This window comes from Lissotriton helveticus, chromosome 1_1, assembly GCF_964261635.1.
Source record: "Lissotriton helveticus chromosome 1_1, aLisHel1.1, whole genome shotgun sequence".
Lineage (NCBI taxonomy): Eukaryota > Metazoa > Chordata > Amphibia > Caudata > Salamandridae > Lissotriton > Lissotriton helveticus.
The window spans coordinates 343,032,974-343,055,195 of NC_136057.1; the positions used below are offsets into that span (position 1 = coordinate 343,032,974).

The following is a 22,222-nucleotide window of genomic DNA, read 5'->3' on the forward strand; positions in this document are numbered from 1 at the left end:
GACCGGAGGTCCGCATGGATCTTAGGGAAGACTGTCGGGGGGAGGGGGTAGTACTCATTTTGGAGTGCGTACAGGTACTTGGGGAGAATAACCATCTTATACATTGCCGCCCGACCCGGGAGGGTGAGGGGGAGCAGCCTCCAGCGGTCCATATCTGCCACTGAGTTCGCCATGATTCGCTCAATATTATGGGTGTAAGAAACATGTTTGTCTAGGGTAAGGTAGACCCCCAGGTACTGGAATCCCTCAGTCGTCGTGAACAGCCGTCCCGGCAGGTCCAGCCACTCCCCCCTCCCTGCGGGGTCATACAGGACTGACTTATGCCAATTTATGTTAAACCCGGCATGGCCCCCGTACCGCTCCAATTTGTGGAACAGTTGCGGGATCGACGTCTCCGGAGAGGTTACATACAGGAGAACGTCATCTGCATAAAGGGAGATTTTTTCCTCGGCCATGCCTCCTTCGATCTGTTGAAAACCCCTAATGGTCGGGTTCTGTCGAATTTTGGCCACCAGGACCTCTATCGTTAGGGCAAATAAGAGCGGGGAGAGGGGACATCCCTGTCTGGTCCCACGTCATATTTGGAATTCCCGCGAGAGGACTCCGTTCACTCTCACCCTTGCCCTCGGTTCAGTGTACAGCAGTTGCACCCATGTCCGGAATTTCGGCCCAAATCCGAATTTCTGCAGGACACCCTCCAGGAAAGGCCAGTGCACCGCATCAAAGGCCTTTTCCGCATCCAGGGATAGGAACCAGTGCGGGTCCTCCCTGTCCTTGACTTCCTGCAGCCAGTTGTGGGTGCGCCTAAGATTCAGTCTAGTAGCCCTGTCTGGTATGAACCCTGTTTGGTCAAGGTGAATCAGCTGTGATATCACCCGCCTTACTCTCATCGCTAGAATGGTGGCCAGTATCTTTGTTTCCAGATTTAATAATGAGATTGGACGATAAGACTCGCAAAGCTCTTTCGGTTTGCCGTCTTTGTGAATGGGGACAATGGTGGCCATGGTCAAGTCGGGAGGGAGTCTACCTTCCTGGAGGGCATCTTCATATAGTCCCTTTAGGTGTTTCACTAGGAGGTCAGCTGTACGTTTGAAGAATTCCGCGGGGAAGCCATTAGGGCCTGGGGATTTCCCCGGCCTCAGTTTGGCTAGCGCCTCTGATATGTCCTCTAGTGTGATGTCAGTGTCTAGCTCCCTCACGTCCTCAGTGGATAACGTCGGCGGGTCAATTCGGGCCATATACTGTGTCGCCACGTCTCTTGACCCCAGATCCCTAGCCTCATAAAAACTCTCATAATGGTCAGCGAATGCTCCAGCTATGTGAATGTCTGAGCGGTGTGTCAGTCCCTGAAGGTCCGTAATCTGTTCCACCCATCTTTCCGCCCGTTCCTTTTTGCTTAGCCACGCCAGGAGCTTCCCGGATTTGTCTCCCACATCGTATAGGCGATGTAGGGTGGCCAATGCCTGCGTTTTCGCCTCCCCTGTCGCCAGCTCTCTATATTGTAATTGTCTATCTGTGAGTCTCCTAATCGCCACCGGGTCTCTAGAGGTCTGGCATTCCCTCTCCAAGTCCAATATGCCTTGTTCCATGGTGCTGATCTCAGAATGCAAGTTTCTTCGTTCCTCTGCCAATCTAGTCTTAGCCCTATCCCTCATCACTGTCTTGAAGGCCTCCCAGAAGACCACCCTCGAGTCCACTGAACCTTCGTTTTCGGCTATATATACTTTAATGTCCGCTCTCAGCCCCCGAATAACATTTGGGTTTTGCAGATCCCAAGCCGTTAAGTGTAGATGCCTTGTGTCCCCTTGTCGTCTCGCCCCTAACCTGACTAGAAGCGGCGAGTGATCTGAGACCCCTCTGGCTTTATATTCTGCTACATCATGTATCGTCAGGTGTTGGCGAGCTATAAAGACATAGTCTAATCTCGAGAAGGCCCGATGGGCACCCGAGAAGAACGAGTAAACCCTTGCCTCAGGGTGCAGCCATCTCCACATGTCCGTAAGGCCTAGGCCGGCCGCCCATTGAGACAATGGTGTCTGCGCCTCCTTCCTCTGGGCCGCACTTGATCTGTCCCTAGAGACGTCCATCACGTCATTAAAGTCCCCCCCCAACAACCTGTATAGTGTCGGCTGTGTCCAGCAGTATGTCAGCTACTTTCTTAAGTGTGTGGGCCTGTAGTTTCGGCGGTGCATAGACTGAGACAATAGTGTAGGCGCACCTATTCCATGTTCCCTTGACTGCCACATACGTTCCCTGGGGATCTGTCCATGTTCGTGTTATGAGAAATGGAGTGGTCTTTTTCAGAATAATGGCAACCCCCCTGGAGTCCGACGTGTATCCCGCATGTGCTAGCAGCTTAAAACGGCCTCTGGCTAGGAAGCCGCATTTGGTCCCTCTGAGATGTGTTTCTTGCAGGAGTGTGATGTCCGGGGCAGCACGTTTCAGGTAAGCGCTGACCAGCCCCCTCTTAATCTTACTGCCCAGTCCGTTCACATTCCACGAAAGGACACTAATCCCTCCCCGGGCGTCCCGTTGTGTGTTATAGTCAGCTAGCATGTTGAAATCCTGAAATGGTCAGGCGGGCGGTCCCCACCAGATAGGCGGTCCGGGTCCTCACATGGAATGCCTTGGTGTTCCCATGGGTATCTTCGAGCACGTGGGAATGGCCTAATGCGTGGGCGCGCGGCGCGGGGCACCTGTGAATTTGACTGCAAGTAACCAACTTTCCCTCCCCTTCCCCCAAACAATGACCCCCCCAACAAAACTGTTTCAACATTTCCCCCCCATCCTCCCCCCTCCCTACCAATCCCCCCCTTCCAGCCCATACTTGGAACTCTCAACTGTTTGGACTTTCAGGTGGTGAAGGTCTGTCGCCCTCCCTCAGGATCCCAATTCAAACCACGATTAGGATTCAACCCAGGGGTATAGTCCGTACCGGCACCCTGTGTAGCGCGTCCCGCTTCTCCAAAGACAAGCAAGACCACAGGGGCACCAGCTCAACCCCTTATACAGTACTTCTAAATAATAGAAAAGGCAATAAAAAGCAACCAAATACAAAAAGAGGTTTAACTTGCGCGGCACTAGCAGCGGCGTGCAGCTAGTTCGGATTTAAGGTCCAAGCTTCCTCATGAGTGTGAGTCCTGCGTCTCCACATCATGTTCCTCCGACCCACAGGATGCACCCATTTCCAGTTCACGGATCACCTCGGCCAACGGGTGTGGTGAGCGGTCGGCTAGCTCCTCAGCAGTTCGCTGTCCAAGCCTTCAGTGTTTGCGTCCTGTGGACGAACCAGTCCCCCAAGACCAGATCCCTGGCCCATGGGGTCGACGGGGACCGCGTCGCAGTCGCAGTCGCCTCCTCCACTTCTTCGTGAAGCATGCGGGTCCGGTGGGAGCCTCGCCTCATTCTAGGGATTTGGGATCTTTTAACCCCAGGCGTGTTCTTCCGAAAGTTCTCAGCAGCCATTTCCGTTCGGATTCTGCGGCCCTCTTCCTCCGCTTCTCGAAGCAGCGGTCTCTCCTCCAGCCAGTGCCATGCTTCCTCCGGACGATTAAAGAAGTGCGATTTCCCCTTGTACATAACTTTCAGCTTCGCCAGGAAAAGCAGCATATAGGGGATGTTGAGTGTTCGAAACTTCGCCTTGACAGAGTCATAAGATCTCCTCTGTTTCTGCACATCCTGACTGTAATCAGGGAAGATCATGATATTCACATTCTCAAACCGGAGCAGTCCTGTCTTTCTCGCTTCTCTGAGAATGACGTCTCTGTCGGCGTAGTTCAGAAAGCGCGCAATGATCGGCCGAGGCCTCGCTCCCTCGGGCGGTTTCGCCAGCAGTGCCCTGTGGGCCCGCTCAATGATAAAGCAGTCAGAGAATCGGGCCTGTGGGAAGGTGGAACGGAGCCAGTCCTGCAGGAAGGCCGCAGTATCCATTTTCTCAATTCCTTCCCTAAAGCCTACAAATCTGAGGTTGTTCCGTCGTGCCCTATTTTCGGCGTCGTCCACCCTCCATAGCAGTTGTCTATGAGACGCCTGTAGCTCCGCCATTTCCCTACGGAGAGTGGTGATCGAATCTTCCGTTCCGCTGATTCTGGCCTCTGCTGTTGTCACCCTTTCGGTGAGATTTCGGAAATCCTGGCGTAGCAGCAGCACCTCGGAGCCCACCTCGCCTATTTTAGTCTCAAGTGCCGCTCTGGAGTCCTTAATATCAGTCCTAGAGGCCTGGATCGCCTCCAGCAACATGGCCGTGTCCATGTGCGTCTCCGGGAGGCTACGGGGCATCTCCCTTTGCGCCCTCGTCATGGCGTAGGTTTCGATGGTTTCCTGTCTGGCCGATCTGGCTGATCGGTCATTTTTCCCCATCATGCGCTCCGTGGATAGCAGGGTGAGTCCGATAGTGCTCGGGGCTCTCGAGCCGTGGCGGGCCTCTCGTCCTCCGTCGGAGGGCTACCGTCCGACCAGATGTGACGTTGGCGGGGTGCCGGCCGGCTCGGTGAAAGACCCCCAGGGGTTATCTTCTTCGGCAAGGCCGCCCGCCCATCCTCTCCACCAGCTCGGGCCCCTTTTCCAAGGCGCCTGTCCTCAGGGGTCTCTCCGCTCCAGTCTCAACGTCGACTCCTCCCCGGCTCCAGCCGGCACTCGCGGGGTATATCTGTGTGAAGGCGAGATCCCGGACCTCCACCGTCGGCGTCCCCTGCTCTCTCTCTCCAACGTCCGAAGAGGCCCTCCGACGGAGTCTCCGGTGCTCGGGCAGAATTAGGGCCGGGTCTCCTGATCATGTCCATCCGCCATTTTGTCGCGCCCGCACCGCTTCGGAAATCTCCCCTTCCCGGCCGATTGCCGGTCGAATTCCGCCAGTGGACTCGGCTAGTTGGTGGCAGAGGTCTCAGTGCCAGTCGGGGTACAAATTGGAGTTGTTTTAGGAAGCTTTGGAGATGTATAATCGTCGGATCAGTGCAACACGCCGGGAGCCGAGCCGAAGCACGTCTTACTCCTCCATGCTGCTGGCCACGCCCCCAAGGAATCGCAATTTAGGAATTGCAAAATCCTATGCATCAAGAAAAATGCAAAAGTTTTTGCGATTCCTTAATTTTCTTTATTTGCGATTCCTTAATTGCGAATCGCAATTAAGGAATCGCATTACATTCCATAGGAATCAATGGGAAGGCATTCTCATTTTGCGAATTCGCAATTAAGGAATCGCAAAATGAGAATGCAATTTCAAGGGTGCAGGGGGGGGTCCAAAGGACCCCCCTGCACCCCTGAAATGTCACGTAAGTACATTTTACACGGCATGTGTGTGTAAAATATAAGTTTCAAAACTGCACTTTTGTGCATTTTTAAAACTTTTCGCAAATTACCATGAAGGTTTACTTCATGGTAATTTTCCCCTTCCTAATTGCGAATTCGCAATTTAAAAAAAATCATGCATAGCATTTAAGAAATCGCAAAATTTGCGAATTCTTATATGCTATAGCAATTTAAGAAATCGCAAAAAATTGCAGTTTCTTAAATTGTGAAAAATGGAAAAAAAATGATGCATCCCAAAAATGGTTTTTGCATTCGCAAACGGCCGAATTTTGCGATTCGCACCGTTCGCGAATGCAAAAACCAATGATGCATGTGCCCCTGTGTGTTGTATTAGCAACTAGACCGCTAAGATGAAGTCCTAAATCAGAGCAGTAGTGGTGAACCGGAAATTGAAACCGTTGTCACAGACAAACAACCACTATAACAACTTCTGGATGGCCACCAAAATGGCTGATAATTCAAATTCAAAGCAAGAGAATTATATTAAGAAGTAAAAAACTCCCCCCAACAAGTAACCTCCCACTTATTAAGTGGCCTCAATATCTCTACCTAAAACAATTAAAGAGGTGAGATAAAAAGTAACTTAGAACAAAGTGCTATGGAAACACATTGAGGGGTCGATTCCGATTGGGGAAAAAACGTCCGTACGATTTGTATCCGTACGATCCGTATTCCGTGAATCCGTCCGAATCGTCGCGATCCGTACGTATTGCAAGGCTGAAACCGTGAACCGTACGACTCGTACACATACCGTACGACCCAACGAGTACGGGGTATGAGGACGCTATTCGTACGGTCCACGTCAGGTAAGGGCGAGTCGTACGGAAAAGCACACAAACACATACACACCGTACGGTTCATACCCCCCATAATCGCAGGGGTACACACCGTACCCCTGCGATCATGGGGTGTACGAGGCGTACCCCCATTGTACGATCGGTATACGAGCCGTACCCCCATTGTACGATCGGTGTACGAGCCGTACCCCATGTACGATCGGTGTACGAGCCGTACCCCATGTACGATCGGTATACGAGCCGTACCCCATGTACGATCGGTGTACGAGCCGTACACCCATCGTACAATGGGGGTACGGCTCGTACACCGATCGTACAATGGGGGTACGGCTTGTACACCGATCGTACAATGGGGGTACGGCTCGTACACCGATCGTACAATGGGGGTACGGCTCATACACCGATCGTACAATGGGGGTACGGCTCGTACACCGATCGTACATGGGGTACGGCTTGTACACCAATCATACAATGGGGGTACGGCTCGTACACCGATCGTACATGGGGTACGGCTCGTACACCGATCGTGCAATGGGGGCACGGCTCGTACACCCCATGATCGCAGGGGTACGGTGCGTGCCCGGTGGGAAGCCGTTCCGTACCTGTTTCGGCGCGAACTCTGCTTTTACGGCTGTTTTCAGCTCCCGTAGAAAAAGGGTCATACGGTGCGTACCCGACACGTATCGTACTTGCTGGGTCATAAAAACCAGCCACGAACCGTACAGATGTCGCGTACAGCGGGTTCCGAGGGAGAATCGTACGGAGATTAGAGTCGTACGGTGTCTTGTACGACTCGTACGGAGTACGGCTCCTAGTACGAATCGTACTTCGTCGTACGTACGGAACGTTTACAGGTACGATTCGTACGGGGAAAAACGCTCCATACGACGATTCGGAGCGCTTTTTACCGGATCGGAATCGACCCCTTAATGTTTCTAATTCATCCTTAGGAGGAGAGCGGCAGTTTTTTTTTTTTTTTTTAAACCTTTATTATGCAATAAGGAATATACAAATACGGGCCTACAACCAGTCAGGCCAGCCACGACACAGTATGAAAGGCCAATGACTCCGGAAGGATGTGCCCTGGAATCAGCCAACAATATAGAAGCAATCAGTTCAGTCTAGAGAGGTTAAGTACGGCCATCGAGCAGGATCAAAGAAGGTTAATTTTATAAGAAGGAGTATAGCAGGATCAATTGCAGTTTATGGATGTCCGAGTTCCCATAGCGGGCCACGAAGCAAACAGCAAAACATAAGGGCATCAATATGGATAATCATCAGCAACAGTTTACATCAATCAGGATATGGACGCCATATATCAGAGCAGTACCCACCGTGGCTCGTCTCTTGTCTACCTATCACCCAGTTACATGTTTTAGACAGAACGGAGGAACCGGAATAGCAACAGTGAATATAATCATCCGCTATACTAACCTAAAGAAGAAAAAGAGGGGAGAAGGGAGGGAGGACAGGGGAGAAGTAATAGAAGCAAGAAGGAGAGAACGCCGCGCCGGTGCAAGCGCCCCACAGCAATAAGCACGCAAAGAAAGTAAGGATATCGCCAGCAAGGAGGGCATGTGAGTCGTAGGAGCAATGTGGCAAAACCGTAAGAAGGAGAACAACACACCTCCAGTTCCCACCCTCAATCGTACCATGGGAGACAAGCACAGACACCGCGCTCCGATAAAGGGATACAAAAGAGCCATAGAACTAAGGAAAAGAAAACAGAGAAGAAGCCCCAGCCCACCCACCCCACCCTGCACCCCTGCAGAAGGCTACGGCCTACCCCCCCAGCAGCGTGCCTGTCGCCCTAAATCAGAACCCGAAATATAGAGAAGTCAAGGAGAGAGAGAGGAATAAAGAGGCAAAAAAGGGGGAAAGAAATCAAGAGGGGGGGAAGGAGACCATCAATCGAGTCGTTCGGCCCCAGCCCCCCGCCCACCCACACAATTATGCAACGTCTAAACGAGATCGACACAATCTCAGGTATCATAAACTCTCAAAGGGATCGTCCATATTATCATGATTGGGGGTCTGCCTCATCACAATCTGTTCACCGGTAGTCCTCAGGGTTCAGTTTGGCTCACCCCTGGCCTTTCCTAGTCATCACTACCACACATGATATAGCAGTGGGAAGCAAACATTTCAAGATGGAGAGGCTACTCGATAGGAACAAAACAAGGCAAGGGTGTAGACCAGGGGGCCCCGGCAACCAGCAACAAAACAAGAATCTTTCTCTGCAGTCCGGAACTCTCAACAATGACACCAAGAGCAGCAAAAAACAGGAGTTCAGTCTCGCCGTATAAGAAAGCAGAGGCTCCCCCGCAGTACAACAGCACGACCTCACCAAAGTAGATCGGAGCAGCAGTCCACAACGCTCCTCGAACACTCGAGCAGGATCGGGCCCCAACATGGAGCCCACGCCCTCGCACTCCACACTCACAACTGCCAGGAGATTCGGGGGCGCAGGCTTGCAGTCTTGTCGATGCACAGCGGTAGCACTCCTCGCAGCGATCGAGGGGGACGAAGCAGCGCCACCACGAAGTCGAGCCGCGTCCATGAAGAAAGGTCCATCAAAGATGGCGGCGGACCGTATACCTTTCACAGGGGCACCGGGGGCCAAGGCCGCATGCAGAGACTGCAGGGCGTCAAGGACATCACCAATCGTGGGCTCACGCTCACATGACCAGGCCCCCGCGCACTCCAGCCACACAAGTCTGCCGCCCTGAGGAAATCCGTGTCCCAGGGCGTCGGCCGCCATTTTGCGGGTTCAGCCGCGTCACCACCCTCCACAACTCCCGGAGCGGGCTCTTAAGCGAGGACACCCCTGGAGTTCACGCAGGCCCCAAGAATGGCAATCTTGGTGCAGAAAGATGCGCCACCAAATTCGGGGGGTCAGCCTGCGCCGGCACCACAAGCCGACTTCGGGCGCAGGGCTTCAAGATGGCCGGACGAGGCAGCAACGGGGGCGTCCTCCTGCACGGTCTTCCCCCATCCACGGCGCGCCGCGCCCTACCACGGGGCCTCCCGGCCGCTGGACCGGGCCCGGTCAGTATCCACCGGAACAATCGCACAACGGCCTCTCACAGTCGGCCCTCTCTCCCGCCGGGGGCCGCCGCCGACACCGCCACCCCGGCCGATCCACGCAGGCAAGGCTCCGGTCTCCACACCGCGAAGGCCCCGGACCAAGCAGGAGCACAGCTTCGGATCCACAGCACGCAGGAGCCCCCAGGCCAGACGGTGAGTACGAGCGTTGCTTCACGTTTCCGTTTCTTCCCGAGTGTGTCGTCTCGGGGCAGGATATTTGTCAGGATTTGTGTGTTGGGCAGGAAGGCTGACGGACCCGAGCTACAGAGCGGCCATTGCGGTCACGAGATCGGCTCCTCCCCGAGCGGCAGGTTTAAATAGCCATATCATGTTAGTTGCTACACACTGAACCTGCTGACATTCCTAAAATACAGCAATTATGGCAAACCAGAAATTGAGGCCAGTTTATTGCTCTAATAATTTTTGTAACATTGAACCCTATGGCCAGTGTTATATTTGCAATCTTTGAATTTTGCCTAAGGAATTGTGTGCCACAACTGAAGTAAATTCTTCAAAGGATTTTCACAAGTTACTACAAAATCAGTTAAATTGTCAAAACTAACAATCTGGTAGTTTTGGTTTGTAGTGCTTTGGTTTTCATGCTAGAGAGGAATGTTCTCATGAATACGTCCCTGTGCCACAAAACTAAAAGATGCTCCAAAATACACAATGAACCCATCCCACAATGAACATGAGAGCCCCGTCTTAAAGGTGAGTAACATTCTTCTTTGTGGCCCAGGTGTGTGCCAAAGAAGAGAGGAGTTGCCACTGCCAATGATTGGGTAGTAAGCCTCAAACTGAGACACAACTAGCTGGGCGGCAGTCAGCTTGAGTGAGCTGGGGTACTGTTTACGTTGCGCGGCTGTGAAAACTGTACAGTGGGAGTGCCGCTGTCTGCGTCCCACGCAGGGGGACATTGGCAGGGCAGCTCCCTTAGTGGCCACTAGTCCAGCACCCTCCCCCCGTCTTCTCATTGCGCGCGGGGTTGGGAGGGAATCCAGGGAGCCCCCCCTTTGCCCCTCCCAGGTACCAGCATGCCGCCCAGCCGGGGGAGGGCCCTTCTGGGATGGGCGTGCCTGGTATATGGTACCTGGTCGGCCCTTGCCGCGACCTCTGCTTCCTGCCACTGCCCAGCGCGCGGCCACCGTCCCTGGGCTGCGTCCGTCCGCCCCCCTTTCGAGTGCTGCACCCACCCTGTCCGCTTACCCAGCAGCATGTAGGTGGCGCGAATCATTGGAACATTTTAATGTCTTTTCTGTGTTGCAGGCGGAGTTACAGGACGATCTGGAGGCAGACGGGTACAGTAAGGGTACCTCTGCGGCAGACAGGTACAGTAAGGGTACCTCTGCCCGGCACAGTAAGGGTGCCCGAGCCTAAGACCGTGAGCCACAGGAGGTTCCGGAAACACGACAGCGCCCCGTTAGTCCTTCTGGCGGTTGGGGGGCCTGAACTGACCGGGGGTGTGCCATCCCGCTCCGCCCTGAAAGGGGCGGGAGTCCGAGATAAGGATCTACAAGGCGCGGGACTGACCGGGTGTCGACTCACCGTGCTGGCTGGCTCTAGAGGCGGGCGGTGCAGCGAGGGGCTGCCTGCCCTGGATCACCCGTAAGATGACCCACTAATGTCATACTATGGTTGTATGATAATAAACCTGCAGCAGTTCTTTACCCATAAACAGAGTGTCTGGCGTATCATTCATGGGTAAAGGGTTTCAAGTGCGGGGGAGGAGCGGGTGACGGTGTGGGCACTATGACCAGAATCATGAGACCGTGAGTGTGTGACTGCAGAATTTCAAGTTCAGCTAAAACACAGGGCAGCTGCATCTGAGCGCTATATATAAAGAAGCACATTGTTGAGGAGTCTGTGAGAGATTAACACAGAGGCGCATTGAGACCTATGTTCCCATGTCTTTCTTCTTACAGCACCCAGAATCTCTCTCTCTCTCTCTGTGAGCGCGCTCGCCGCTCCCAGGACCTAAAGGCATAAAAGGGAGGCTTGAAAACATCAATTTTCTCCGTTCATCGCGGGCTGTGCACCACGAGGCCGAGCAAACCCATCAAACAGAAAGGGGCTGCTGCTTGTTTTTTGAGATCGGAAACGGCTGCAGGGTTGACAAAATTATGCAGCAAGAAAAGGCAAATTATGTGGCATCATTGTGGCACATTTTTAAAAGTATTTCTTCATTGCTTTATAATTTTTACACCATGGTAATACAGTCTGTTCAAAGATCTCACCTCATGACTACCAATGAAACAACCAAATGCAGAAATAAGGAACAGAAAGTAGACCAGATAACCTTTGCGAAGGGCCTTCCATAGAGTGTGAACAGGTTGCCACATTTTTTGTAACATTTAATCAGTTTGTGCTAGAAATATTTTTTTTTGAGAAAATCTGCAGATTATCCAGCAGATGATGGATTAGGTGGCGAATGCGGCAAATTCACAATAATGTAAAAAAGCTACAGCTGCAGGATCACATAATTCCAGTGGCCGAGACTAAGGTGAAACGCTTAGACGTCTTAATTTTTTGAATTTTGAAGACACCTTACCAAATATCCTAACATGAATCTCTGCTGCATGCTTGACATGCCGCATACTGTCAAATCTTGGCTTTTGCATGGGTTCTTAAGAGCCAAAGCCAACCTCAGCTGTCCCTTTTAATTTGCTGGCTCGCCCACCTCTACTTTGCACCATAGTCGGGGCTACTGGAATTGTGAGGCAGGAGAGGACTAAATTACGCGCCAGGGTTGGATTATGCATCAAGCATAGGTACCCTTTTTAAAAAAGTATTATTTTATTATTTCGTCATTTTCAAACATGCTAACACAGTCTGCACAAATGCCTAATCTCATTAGTACCAATTTAACACCCAAATACACCAATTAGCAATAGAAAGTTGACCAAATAACCTTTGCCACACTTAGCAGCAATACAGGTATTCCCCGTTTTCCTAACTTTTGATCCATTCGCACTAGAAACTGTTTTGGGGGTTTAAAATTTGAAGATTATACAACTGATGAGAGATTACTTGACACTTGGCAAATCCACAGTTATGAAGAAGAGGCTACCGCCACAGAATTGCAGAATTCTAGTGGCCCTGATCTTAGTCCAAGGATGTGAGCATTCTGTTAAGCATAGGTGCTAGATTGGAAGGGAGCCAGTACAAAAATATACTTTAAGTCCTTTCCTATTGTGTGTGTGCTGTACTTATGCAAAGTTTGAAAAATATGGAGATTTTTAAAAGTTGCTTCAATGTTAGGCCTGCCTCAAGGAGACGTAATTTTTGGGCTCAAACACATGTCTATAAATGTTAATAGATAGGGATTTATCTCAAACTCACTGGAATTAAGTAGCGCATGGTAGGGCAAACGGCTACTTTGCATTTGTGAGGTCAACTTTCCCTCACAAATCATGATTTGTTTTGGACATTGAATCTCACCACAACACTGCTGGATTTGTGTCACTTTTGTGATGCAAACTCAGCGCAAAGTGTTAGTAAATCTGGATCAGAATTTATAAATAGGAACTTGCCAACTTTATTAGGACGATTTTTGTTCGTACTGCAAGCTAATGCAAATGGGTGGCTTTTAATACCAAACAAAGATGGGAGGGATGGCATTCTTTTGTGATTTGCATTAGGGCCCATGGCACCCTTACTACTGATTTGGTAGATTGCTCACCGCACATGCTTGCATATTAAGTTTTTGCTTGCCTTTGGCGCACGCAGCCTATGATGCAGTGCATGGAGCACCTTTATTGCCACACATAGAGGGAAAAATTAGAGGGAACATTGATTGAGACTCACTTAAATTGAAAAGCGTGCCGGCAGCCGTTTGGTTACGGGCAGCCCGCCTCCTCCTCAGAGTCCTGGCCGCGACTCACTTGGGAAACGCGCTGCCCAGGCAATCAGACCGAGCAGCAGTTGCACAGTATGTGCTCTGGGCTCCAGGGGTAATGGGTTTGGGTCCCAGCGGTCGCCCACAGGAATCATCATTGTTTAAAATGTTATCGTGTAGCAGTGTGAGCAGCCCTGCTATTGCGGCAGCCTCACAAACTTTACCAAACTGCAGCCACCTGCTCACGCCGCAGCAGGTGGCAGACGTCCCCAGCCTATTAAAATCACTGTGTCACTCCTACCTCGGCTGATTTCTGTCTCAGTAGTAGCCATTGGGAGCACTTCCTCTGACGTCAGTAGTCAGATAGAATCAATGCCCCGCTACGGGAATCCTTAGATTGCTGTTGTTATGTTGAAGTCAGTAGCAGCTATCTGCTCAGTCAGCCCCAAGCCTGCCTGGAACAGCGAGCACGCCATGGCGCGCTGCCACTCCAGCTCAGTCAGCATGAGCGCTAAAAAGATTGACAGCCCAAGCAGGCGTCATGTCTATTATGCGTGACTTTGCATTTCAGTGACCACCACAGTGAAATGCTTTAGTTTAACGCCTGACGCGTGGTACTTGGCAGGACTGTGCACCCCGCCCGCAGTGCGTTACTCCTGCTGATGGTGACTGAGGTAGGAACAATCGCTGTAGCAAGGCGTCGTGCCTGTGGCCAGCAATTCCCACTGGTGTCTGCGGGCAGGAGAGGATGCGTCACAGCGGCACGACAGGGCCGTTCTTTGAAAACTTCTTCTCAAAAACTTTGGTAAGCTGGTGTATCAAACATGGCGCCTTCTCAGCAAAGTTCAGTTCTGTCAGTGGAGCCGCCGTATACCCAACCGGCCTCCTGCTTGACAGGTGTTCTACATTTGGAGAGAGTCCTTCACCCGGGGAGTCATGTCAGAGGCGGCAGTCACTAGTGTATTAATAACCCTGTATTTATGTTAAGGAAATCTTTATCAGTTGAACTTTTTCCTTGAACTGGATGTTGTAAGTAGCTACTTTAAGGCATTTCTGAGCAGTAGCACACAGTGGGGATTGAATTTAACATGCTCCAAGTCATTCATCACGTACGTGCTTTGCTAATTGTGACAGAAGGAATCCTCTCTTGCTTGGCTTACCCATAAAATAGTACCGCACCTGTCAAGGATGATGAGGAAAAATCTGGGTCCATCAGAAGATCTATAAACCAAACAAAGAGCAAGAAAGCAAATCAAGCCGTCCCTTGCCTGGCCCTCAGACTTTGGAACTGGGTCATTCTGACTATTAGACATAAGCCAAATCTTTAAATCTTCTGTGATTCAGAAATAACCTCAATACTTACCTGGCCTGGACTACCACTCCTCCGATTTCACCCTCCTACTCTGAATAGTGCTCAAAGTCCTCAAGATGGATTCTACACAGGCCTGTACAAAACTCACCCCCATGATTACTTTGCAACTATATGTTCTTTATATTTACCATTGTTGTCTGCTATGTTAAACATAAAATATACTACTATGTTTCCATGCTCTATCAAATACCTGTCAACAAATAAAAATATTTAAAAGTCCAATTTGGTGGTATTCCAATTTCTCACTCCTAGAACATAAATAATTGTTTAGATTTGCTAATTAACCATATTAGTTTTAAAGCTTCTTTCAGGGTAAAATTTTAATAAAATGGCTATGACATTGGAGGTTTTTCAACTTGTTTTAAAATATTTGCCAAGACTCTTCTACCTAGAGATACGTGTTGTTGAAATGATAAACTGCCCTTAAAGATACTTGGAATGCCTTAAAGATTGTATTTTTAATAGGACATTTTCCACGGTATACACTCAAAATATCGAGTTTTTAATATCGATTAACATTAATATCGAATTAAAAATATAGAATGGACACAATATCGAATGGACAGAATATACACTGCAAAAATATCGAATAGAATAGCAGTAATATAGAATTCAAAATATAGAATGGACAAAATATCGAATGGACAGAATATAGACAACAAAAATATAGAATGGACAGAATATAGACAACAAAAATATAGAATGGACAGAATATAGACAACAAAAATATCGAATTTGAGGTAAGTAAGTTAATTTAAATTGTTTAATATCCAATTTGTTAAAGTGAATTTTTATGTTAGTATATGTGTGAAAAGTGTATATTTATTTTATCATTTATTTTAATTCATTCATTTTATGGTATTTAATTTTTGCGTAGTATAATTCTGTAGCGGGTTGTGGGTTTATAGGGGAATAGGGTGGGAAGTAATTTAATTATAATTAATTACATTTTTTAATTTATTTATTGGTATTTATTTTGAATTAATTGTTAATTCATTGTTAATTGGTAATTAATTAAAATATAATTGGTGATTAATTTTAATTGATTAATTAATTGATAAATATGTTAATTTTATTGATTTATTTTCTGTAGCGGGTTGTGGGTTTATAGGGAAATAGGGTGGGAAGTAATTTAATTATAAATAATTTTATTTATTTATTGGTATTTATTTTGAATTAATTGATGTTTACATTTGTAATTGGTAATTGATTAAAATGTAATTGGTAATTAATTTTTATTAATTGATTAATTGATAATTATGTTAGTTTTATTAATTTATTTTCTGTTGTGGGTTGTGTGTTTATAGGGGAATAGGGTGGGAAGTAATTTAATTGTAATTAATTAAATATTTTAATTTATTTATTTGTTTTTTGTTGTTCTAATTTTTAATTATTTTATAATTGTTAATTGATAAATACTTTGTATTAGGAGGTAATAATTTTTAATAATTAATTTTTATTTGTATTTTTAAGTTATTAATTATTATATTATATACAATTGTTAATTACTCTTAATTAATTTTTAATTGGTATTAATATTTAATTTATTTGTATTTATATATATGAAGTATTTACTTTCCCTACTGTTGCACTCTCTGGAGTGGGAATAGTAAGTTTTACCCCGACGCTATCCAACGTTTTCCCTACTGTTGCACTCTCTGGAGTTGGAATAGTAATTTTTACCCCTACGCTATCCAACGCTTTCCCTACTGTTGCACTCTCTGGAGTTGGAATAGGAATTTTTACCCCTACGCTGTCCAACGCTTTCCCTATTGTTGCACGTTCTGGAGTGGGAATAGTAATTTTGACCCCTACGCTATCCAACGCTTTCCCTACTGTTGCACTCTCTGGAGTGGGAATAGTAATTTTTACACCTACGCTATCCAACACTTTCCCTACTGTTGCACTCTCTGGAGTTGGAATAGCAATTTTTACCACTACGCTATCCAACGCTTTCCCTACTGTTGCACTCTCTGGAGTGGGAATACTAATTTTTACCCCTACGCTATCCAACACTTTCCCTACTGTTGCACTCTCTGGAGTGGGAATAGTAGTTTTTACACCTACGCTATCCAACGCTTTCCCTACTGTTGCACTCTCTGGAGTGGGAACAGTAAATTTTACCCTGCCGCTATCTAACGTTTTCCCTTCTGTTGCACTCTCTGGAGTTGGAATAGTAATTTTTACCCCTACGCTATCCAACGCTTTCCCTATTGTTGCACTCTCTGGAGTGGGAATAGTAATTTTTACCCCTACGCTATCCAACGCTTTCCCTACTGTTGCACTCTTAGGAGTGGGAATAGTTAATTTACCCTGCCGCTATCCAACGTTTTCTCTACTGTTGCCTCTCTGGAGTTGGAATAATAATTTTTACCCCTACGCTATCCAACGCTTTCCCTACTGTTGCACTCTCTGGAGTGGGAATAGTATTTTTTACCCCTACGCTATCCAACGATTTCCCTACTGTTGCACTCTCTGGAGTGGGAATAGTAATTTTTACCCATACGCTATCCAACGCTTTCCCTACTGTTGCACTCTCTGGAGTGGGAATAGTAATTTTTACCCCTACGCTATCCAACGCTTTCCCTACTGTTGCACTCTCTGGAGTGGAAATAGTAATTTTTACCCCTATGCTATCCAACGCTTTCCCTACTGTTGCACTCTCTGGAGTGGGAATAGTAATTTTTACCCCTACGCTATCTAACGCTTTCCCTACTGTTGCACTCGCTGGAGTGGGAATAGTAATTTTTACCCCTACGCTATCCAACGCTTTCCCTACTGTTGCACTCACTGGAGTGGCAATAGTAAATTTTACCCTTTCCGCTATCCTAAGGTAAAAATATTGTAATTTTCTAAATTAATATTACGTTTATATATATATGTATACGTTTATATATATATATGTATTAACAAATCAATTTGTATGTTTTTTTACTTACATTAATTATTTATTATTTTTAAGGTTATTTAAGTATGTTTAAGTTAATTATATTTATTATTTCATTAATTTTTAATTAGTTTAAAGCATTTTAAAAAAATCGATATTTTGACTAACTATATTTTTTACATCGATATATTTGATTCGATATTTTTGTACTTACCTGTTTGGAGATAGGAGGTCGATATTTTGGTATTCTATATTTTTTCCTCAATATTTTTGTAAATCGATATTCTTGACATCGATATTGTTTCAGTGATCCATTTTCCACACTAGAGGGTGTAAACACATTTCAATCAATTGGCTTGAGCACTGTGGCCAATCTGATTGCCCAATCAGATTGCTTAAGAATTCCAGAAAGGCACTGAATCTAAGTCATTCTGAGTGCCTGCAGCATTGTGGCCAATCATTCTGAACCGCGCATGTCGGACCAATTTAGTTGATCCTGCGGCATATCTCTCTGCTCTACACGTTTTCTGCATCACAAAGCAGCACAAAAAGGCTGTTGAGTATTTTAGCCAATATGATTTGTTGCATTTTGAGATATCAGATTGGAACCTACCTTCAAGTCATTCTGATTGGTCGTTCGGTAGCCTTCCTAGCTTGCCTTTGTAGCTACGCACATGGATCCTGTGCCATTATTTGGTGTCCCGCACAGGGACTTTTTTCTCAGTGGTGGAATGCATGCAAAATCATGGAAAAGCACCATTAGGCTAAATCACCCATGGCTTCTAACGAGAACAGTCCACATAAAATCCACATTTGAGACACAGGAGCTAACTTCTAAGGAAGATCTCTAGTTGGTCTATACATGAGTGTTTTATGCATTCAGGTTCCTGAAATGCGATGACTCATTACTCTAAATTTAAGGTGTACTGAATATTTTTTTCTCCTGATTTTGTAGGGCGGAAAGGAAAAAGCCACAATAGCATCAGCAGACCTGGAGAAAGTTTACCTCGCTGATAAGAAATCAGCTGTCCCATTCCAGGCTGGAGATCAGCGGTATCAGATAAACTTTAAAGGTATTGTTACATCTATAGCTTTTCAAGACTTGTCTATTATTGCTAATTGTGTGCTACTTGCAATTAATGCCAGATGCAGCAGGTACTACTCAAGCTTTAGTCAAACCTCCCCCAACTTGCCACTCATATATAACCCTGCAATCTCTTGAAATATACATGAAGCCTTTGGCGAATACAGTGCATACGTAGCTGCAGTCACTGACATTGCACAGCACCCTCCCTTATTGGAGACAAACTTCAGCAGCCACTGGTAGGAAAGGAAGGCATTCAGACTTGTGTTAGTGATCCTGTGGGATAGAGCAACATTGGTCATTTATGAGTCTCTTTCATCTCTATTTTCTTCTGGAAGTTCAGCTAACTTACTTGAGGCTGGTGAGGCTACTTCATGTTAAGCGCTAGCCCTTTCGCATCCATCAAAAAACAATCTTATGTTTGTGCAGTCCTTTCATTCTATTGACCACTCATTTTTATTTCTAGTTAGAGGCTAATTTAATTGTTTGCCATGGCTCATGTAATTTAAAAAAACAGAAATGAAAAAAGGGTTAATATCCAAGCCTTTCTGTTGATCTCAAATGGGCATTTGATTGAGCAGCACTGGTCAGACCCCTATAACTGTAGGGGAGAGCAGCAGTCGTTAAGTGATTTCCGCAAACCTCCATGGAGCAAGAGCTGTAATCACTTGTGATCAGATGGTCATGAACCAAAGTCTATTTCTGCAGAAAACATTGTTGTCCAAATGTCTGGAATTTTCAGCTTTCTTTATTTTCGACACACATTTTTAGTGTTGGACAGACCCGGTCAAAGCGTTTCATCCCAATAAAGGGACACCACAAGGGCCGAAAAATATATATATACAATAATCGACATATAATACAAACATTTAATGAAAGAATGTGTTCCTTATTTTTGTAATATAAAACTAAGTTTATATCTTCAAAAATACAAATTCCTAATCCAAATTTGCCCTACGCCTCAATTCAAATACAAATTCTCTCTGTAATCATGATATAGTGACCATCCCTACCCCCGATAGTTTGACAAAAGTGATTACAACTCAAAAAATACAGTTAATCCATTCCTTCTATCCTTATCACCCCACAAAGTTCATCACTTACAAAGCGTAATTTTTTATACAATTCCATCAAGTATATCTTTTCTTCAATTTCAGTACATTTAAATGTGCTATTAAAAGAGTTAAAAACATTCCATCATTCATAAATTCCAAACCTCTGCACCTATCTATATGTGATATAATTTCTGAACTTTCCATCATTTTTAAACTTTAAAAAACTCCCATTAGAGAAATGTTGATTTGCCACGAGTCTCACATGCAGTCATCATTCTCATCACCCAAAGTGTGTACTTGCACTTATTCCTGCTCGCAATGGTGGCTGAATCAAACAGCATACAGTTCTCACTGAACAGTGGCAATTACAATGAACACCATTATAGCTACCACTAAGTTCATTCCACATTAGTATTCCCTGCAATCTGCTGCATCTCTCGTACATTTATTCATCCGTCCCATCATCATAGTATGGTGACTCCTCACTATACCTGTGTTTAAAGACATACTTCACTTACAAACGATAACAGCCTTTGCCTTTCTGTTCAATTTTATTGTGACGGAAAAGTAGTTTAAGTCAATATTTACTTGTGATGCAGCACACACTGGTAACCATGAAGATGCCAACAGCTTTGATCTAATATGTTCAACTTTTCATGTTTGTGCTGGGACTTGCACCCCATAAAACGTGTCTCACAAAGTTAGTTAGCCAATTGACTGCGAAAATTGCTTATAAATTTATAGGACCTGATTACCAGTTTCGGTGGTCCTGGAGTGGGTGTCAAAAACAGTGCCTTTGGTAGTAAAGAAACACAAACTCACTATTCAGTGGAAACTCAGACCGAACCATATATACCATCATTGTCAATGTCAAGGCATATAGACGTGGAATAGTAAATCTATATTTGCCGATATTGTGGTAGTCAATATTCTCAACACAGTATTAAAGCAGGATTATATTTTGTTACTCGATATTGTGATATGCAATCATAGGCCCTAATATTTTGCATTCTAAGGGGCACATTATGATGGAGGATTTTCCGTATCCTCCGGGCCGGCGGAAGCCACCGCCAGCCCGGCGGATGTGGAAAATCCTCTGCGGACCCACCAAAGACCCACCGCCACATTAGGATGGCTGGTTGGTCCTGGTTTCAGTCCTCCGCTTTTCCGCCACGGTCGGCTTACAACCGCGGCGGAAAAGCTCTAACATGGCTGGCGGTGTCTATCAGACACCGCCAGCCATATTAGGATGGTGTAAAATGTATGCTTTTCCGCAGCGGCTTTTCCGCCGTGGAAAAGCATACGGACCTTCACTTCGGGGGCCCGTTGCGGGCCCCCTGGGTGAAGGGGGGGTGCCCATGGGGGGTACCTATGGTACCCCCCTGCATTTGCGTGAACAAAGCAGCAGGCACAGAGCGGTGCCTGCCACTTTGTGCACGCAAATGCGGTGCATGCATTTTTAACATTGCGGCGGGTGCAGCTTGAAGCTGCACCCGCCGCAATGTTAAAGATAGAGGATGTGACCGCCACCCTGGCGGTCACATCCTAATTGCACTGGAGGGACCGCCGCGGCCCCTGCGGACGGTCCCTCCTCCTCTAGGGTGACGGACTTGCCATCCTAATGAGCCCCATAGTCTTTGAATGAACTTTTGGCAAGGCAGGGCATGTGAAAATAAATACCCACTCTGCCCTTCCACAAAGCCTGAGCGGGGTGACCAAAGTCCCTTTCAACCCATGGACAAGGCGTGTGGCTGCCATATTCTTCTCCCCCTCTTACATGGCGACATAATGGGTCTTTACTTCTTCAGAAATTTTGGAATTCAAAACATTTGCAATTTCAATTTTCAGCGGTGTCTTTTCTTGCTGTTAATCTGACTGGTTCGCTCACAGATTAAGGACTTTAAATACATGTTCACTGTTGTCCCGGTTAGATTTTCCCTAAAATAAATGTTCATCAAACTAAACAAGAGCAGTACTGTATGTAGGTAGTCCAATCACACTGCACTGCGCCTTCATGTTTTTCAGTGATTTAATTGACACTTCACTTTGGCCCAGCTCTGTTTAATCACATATCTAACTATGAAGAGCAGTGTCTACCCAGCTGCGTCGTGCATCATTATTGTCGCTGAAAGGGGTCTCTAGATGTGCAGTTATGAGACTTCTGCTTTAATTAGGGTGACTAGGTTTCCCCGTTTTGCCAGGAAGGTCCCTGTTTTTAGCCAGCTGTCCCAGCAAATTTCAAGAAATTTAGCTCATGTCCCCGTTTTTGGAGAGGGTCGACTAAAAACGGTGGGAGGTGTTTTTTATGTTTTACAAAGCAGGGACAGTTGGCCGTTATTTCAAGAAAGCAATTTAATTAACAGGCAAGCTACTGGGCTTAAAAATTGATTTTTTATGTATATACTTACTGCCTGGTCTGTAATTCTCTGCTGGGGAGCGCTCTCATCGCTTGAAGTAAAATTGTAGTTCTTGTTCTATTTTTGTGAAATGTCCCGGTTTTTGGCTTTAAAATTCTGGTCACCCTAGCTTTAATCCTAAATCACTACAAAAGGAATCAGAGAGAGAAATGCAATTAATAACGAGGATTTCACAGAAATTTGTGCACCAGTCCCTGACCCATTTGTAACCTGAAACATGATCAAATAGCTGATATTTCTCTTTTAAGAAGGTGACAATCCTAGTTGCACTGCGGCACTACAGAGCTGACAAGATTTAAGTCTACTTCCGTGCATAGACATAGTGTAGGGATAGCTGAAGTTTGCATTCGCGACCTCTGTGCTTTGGCTGCTTGCGACCCA

General features: G+C 46.6%; 1 protein-coding gene across 1 annotated transcript in view; it reads left to right on the forward strand.

The window, feature by feature from the left end:
• Positions 1-22,222, forward strand: part of LOC144762216 (uncharacterized) — a 498,270-nt gene that overhangs the window by 373,680 nt on the left and 102,368 nt on the right. The window contains exon 7 of the mRNA XM_078647367.1: positions 18,241-18,358. Within this exon, the coding sequence (XP_078503493.1) occupies positions 18,241-18,358 (118 nt within the window). The remainder of the gene's footprint in view (positions 1-18,240; positions 18,359-22,222) is intronic.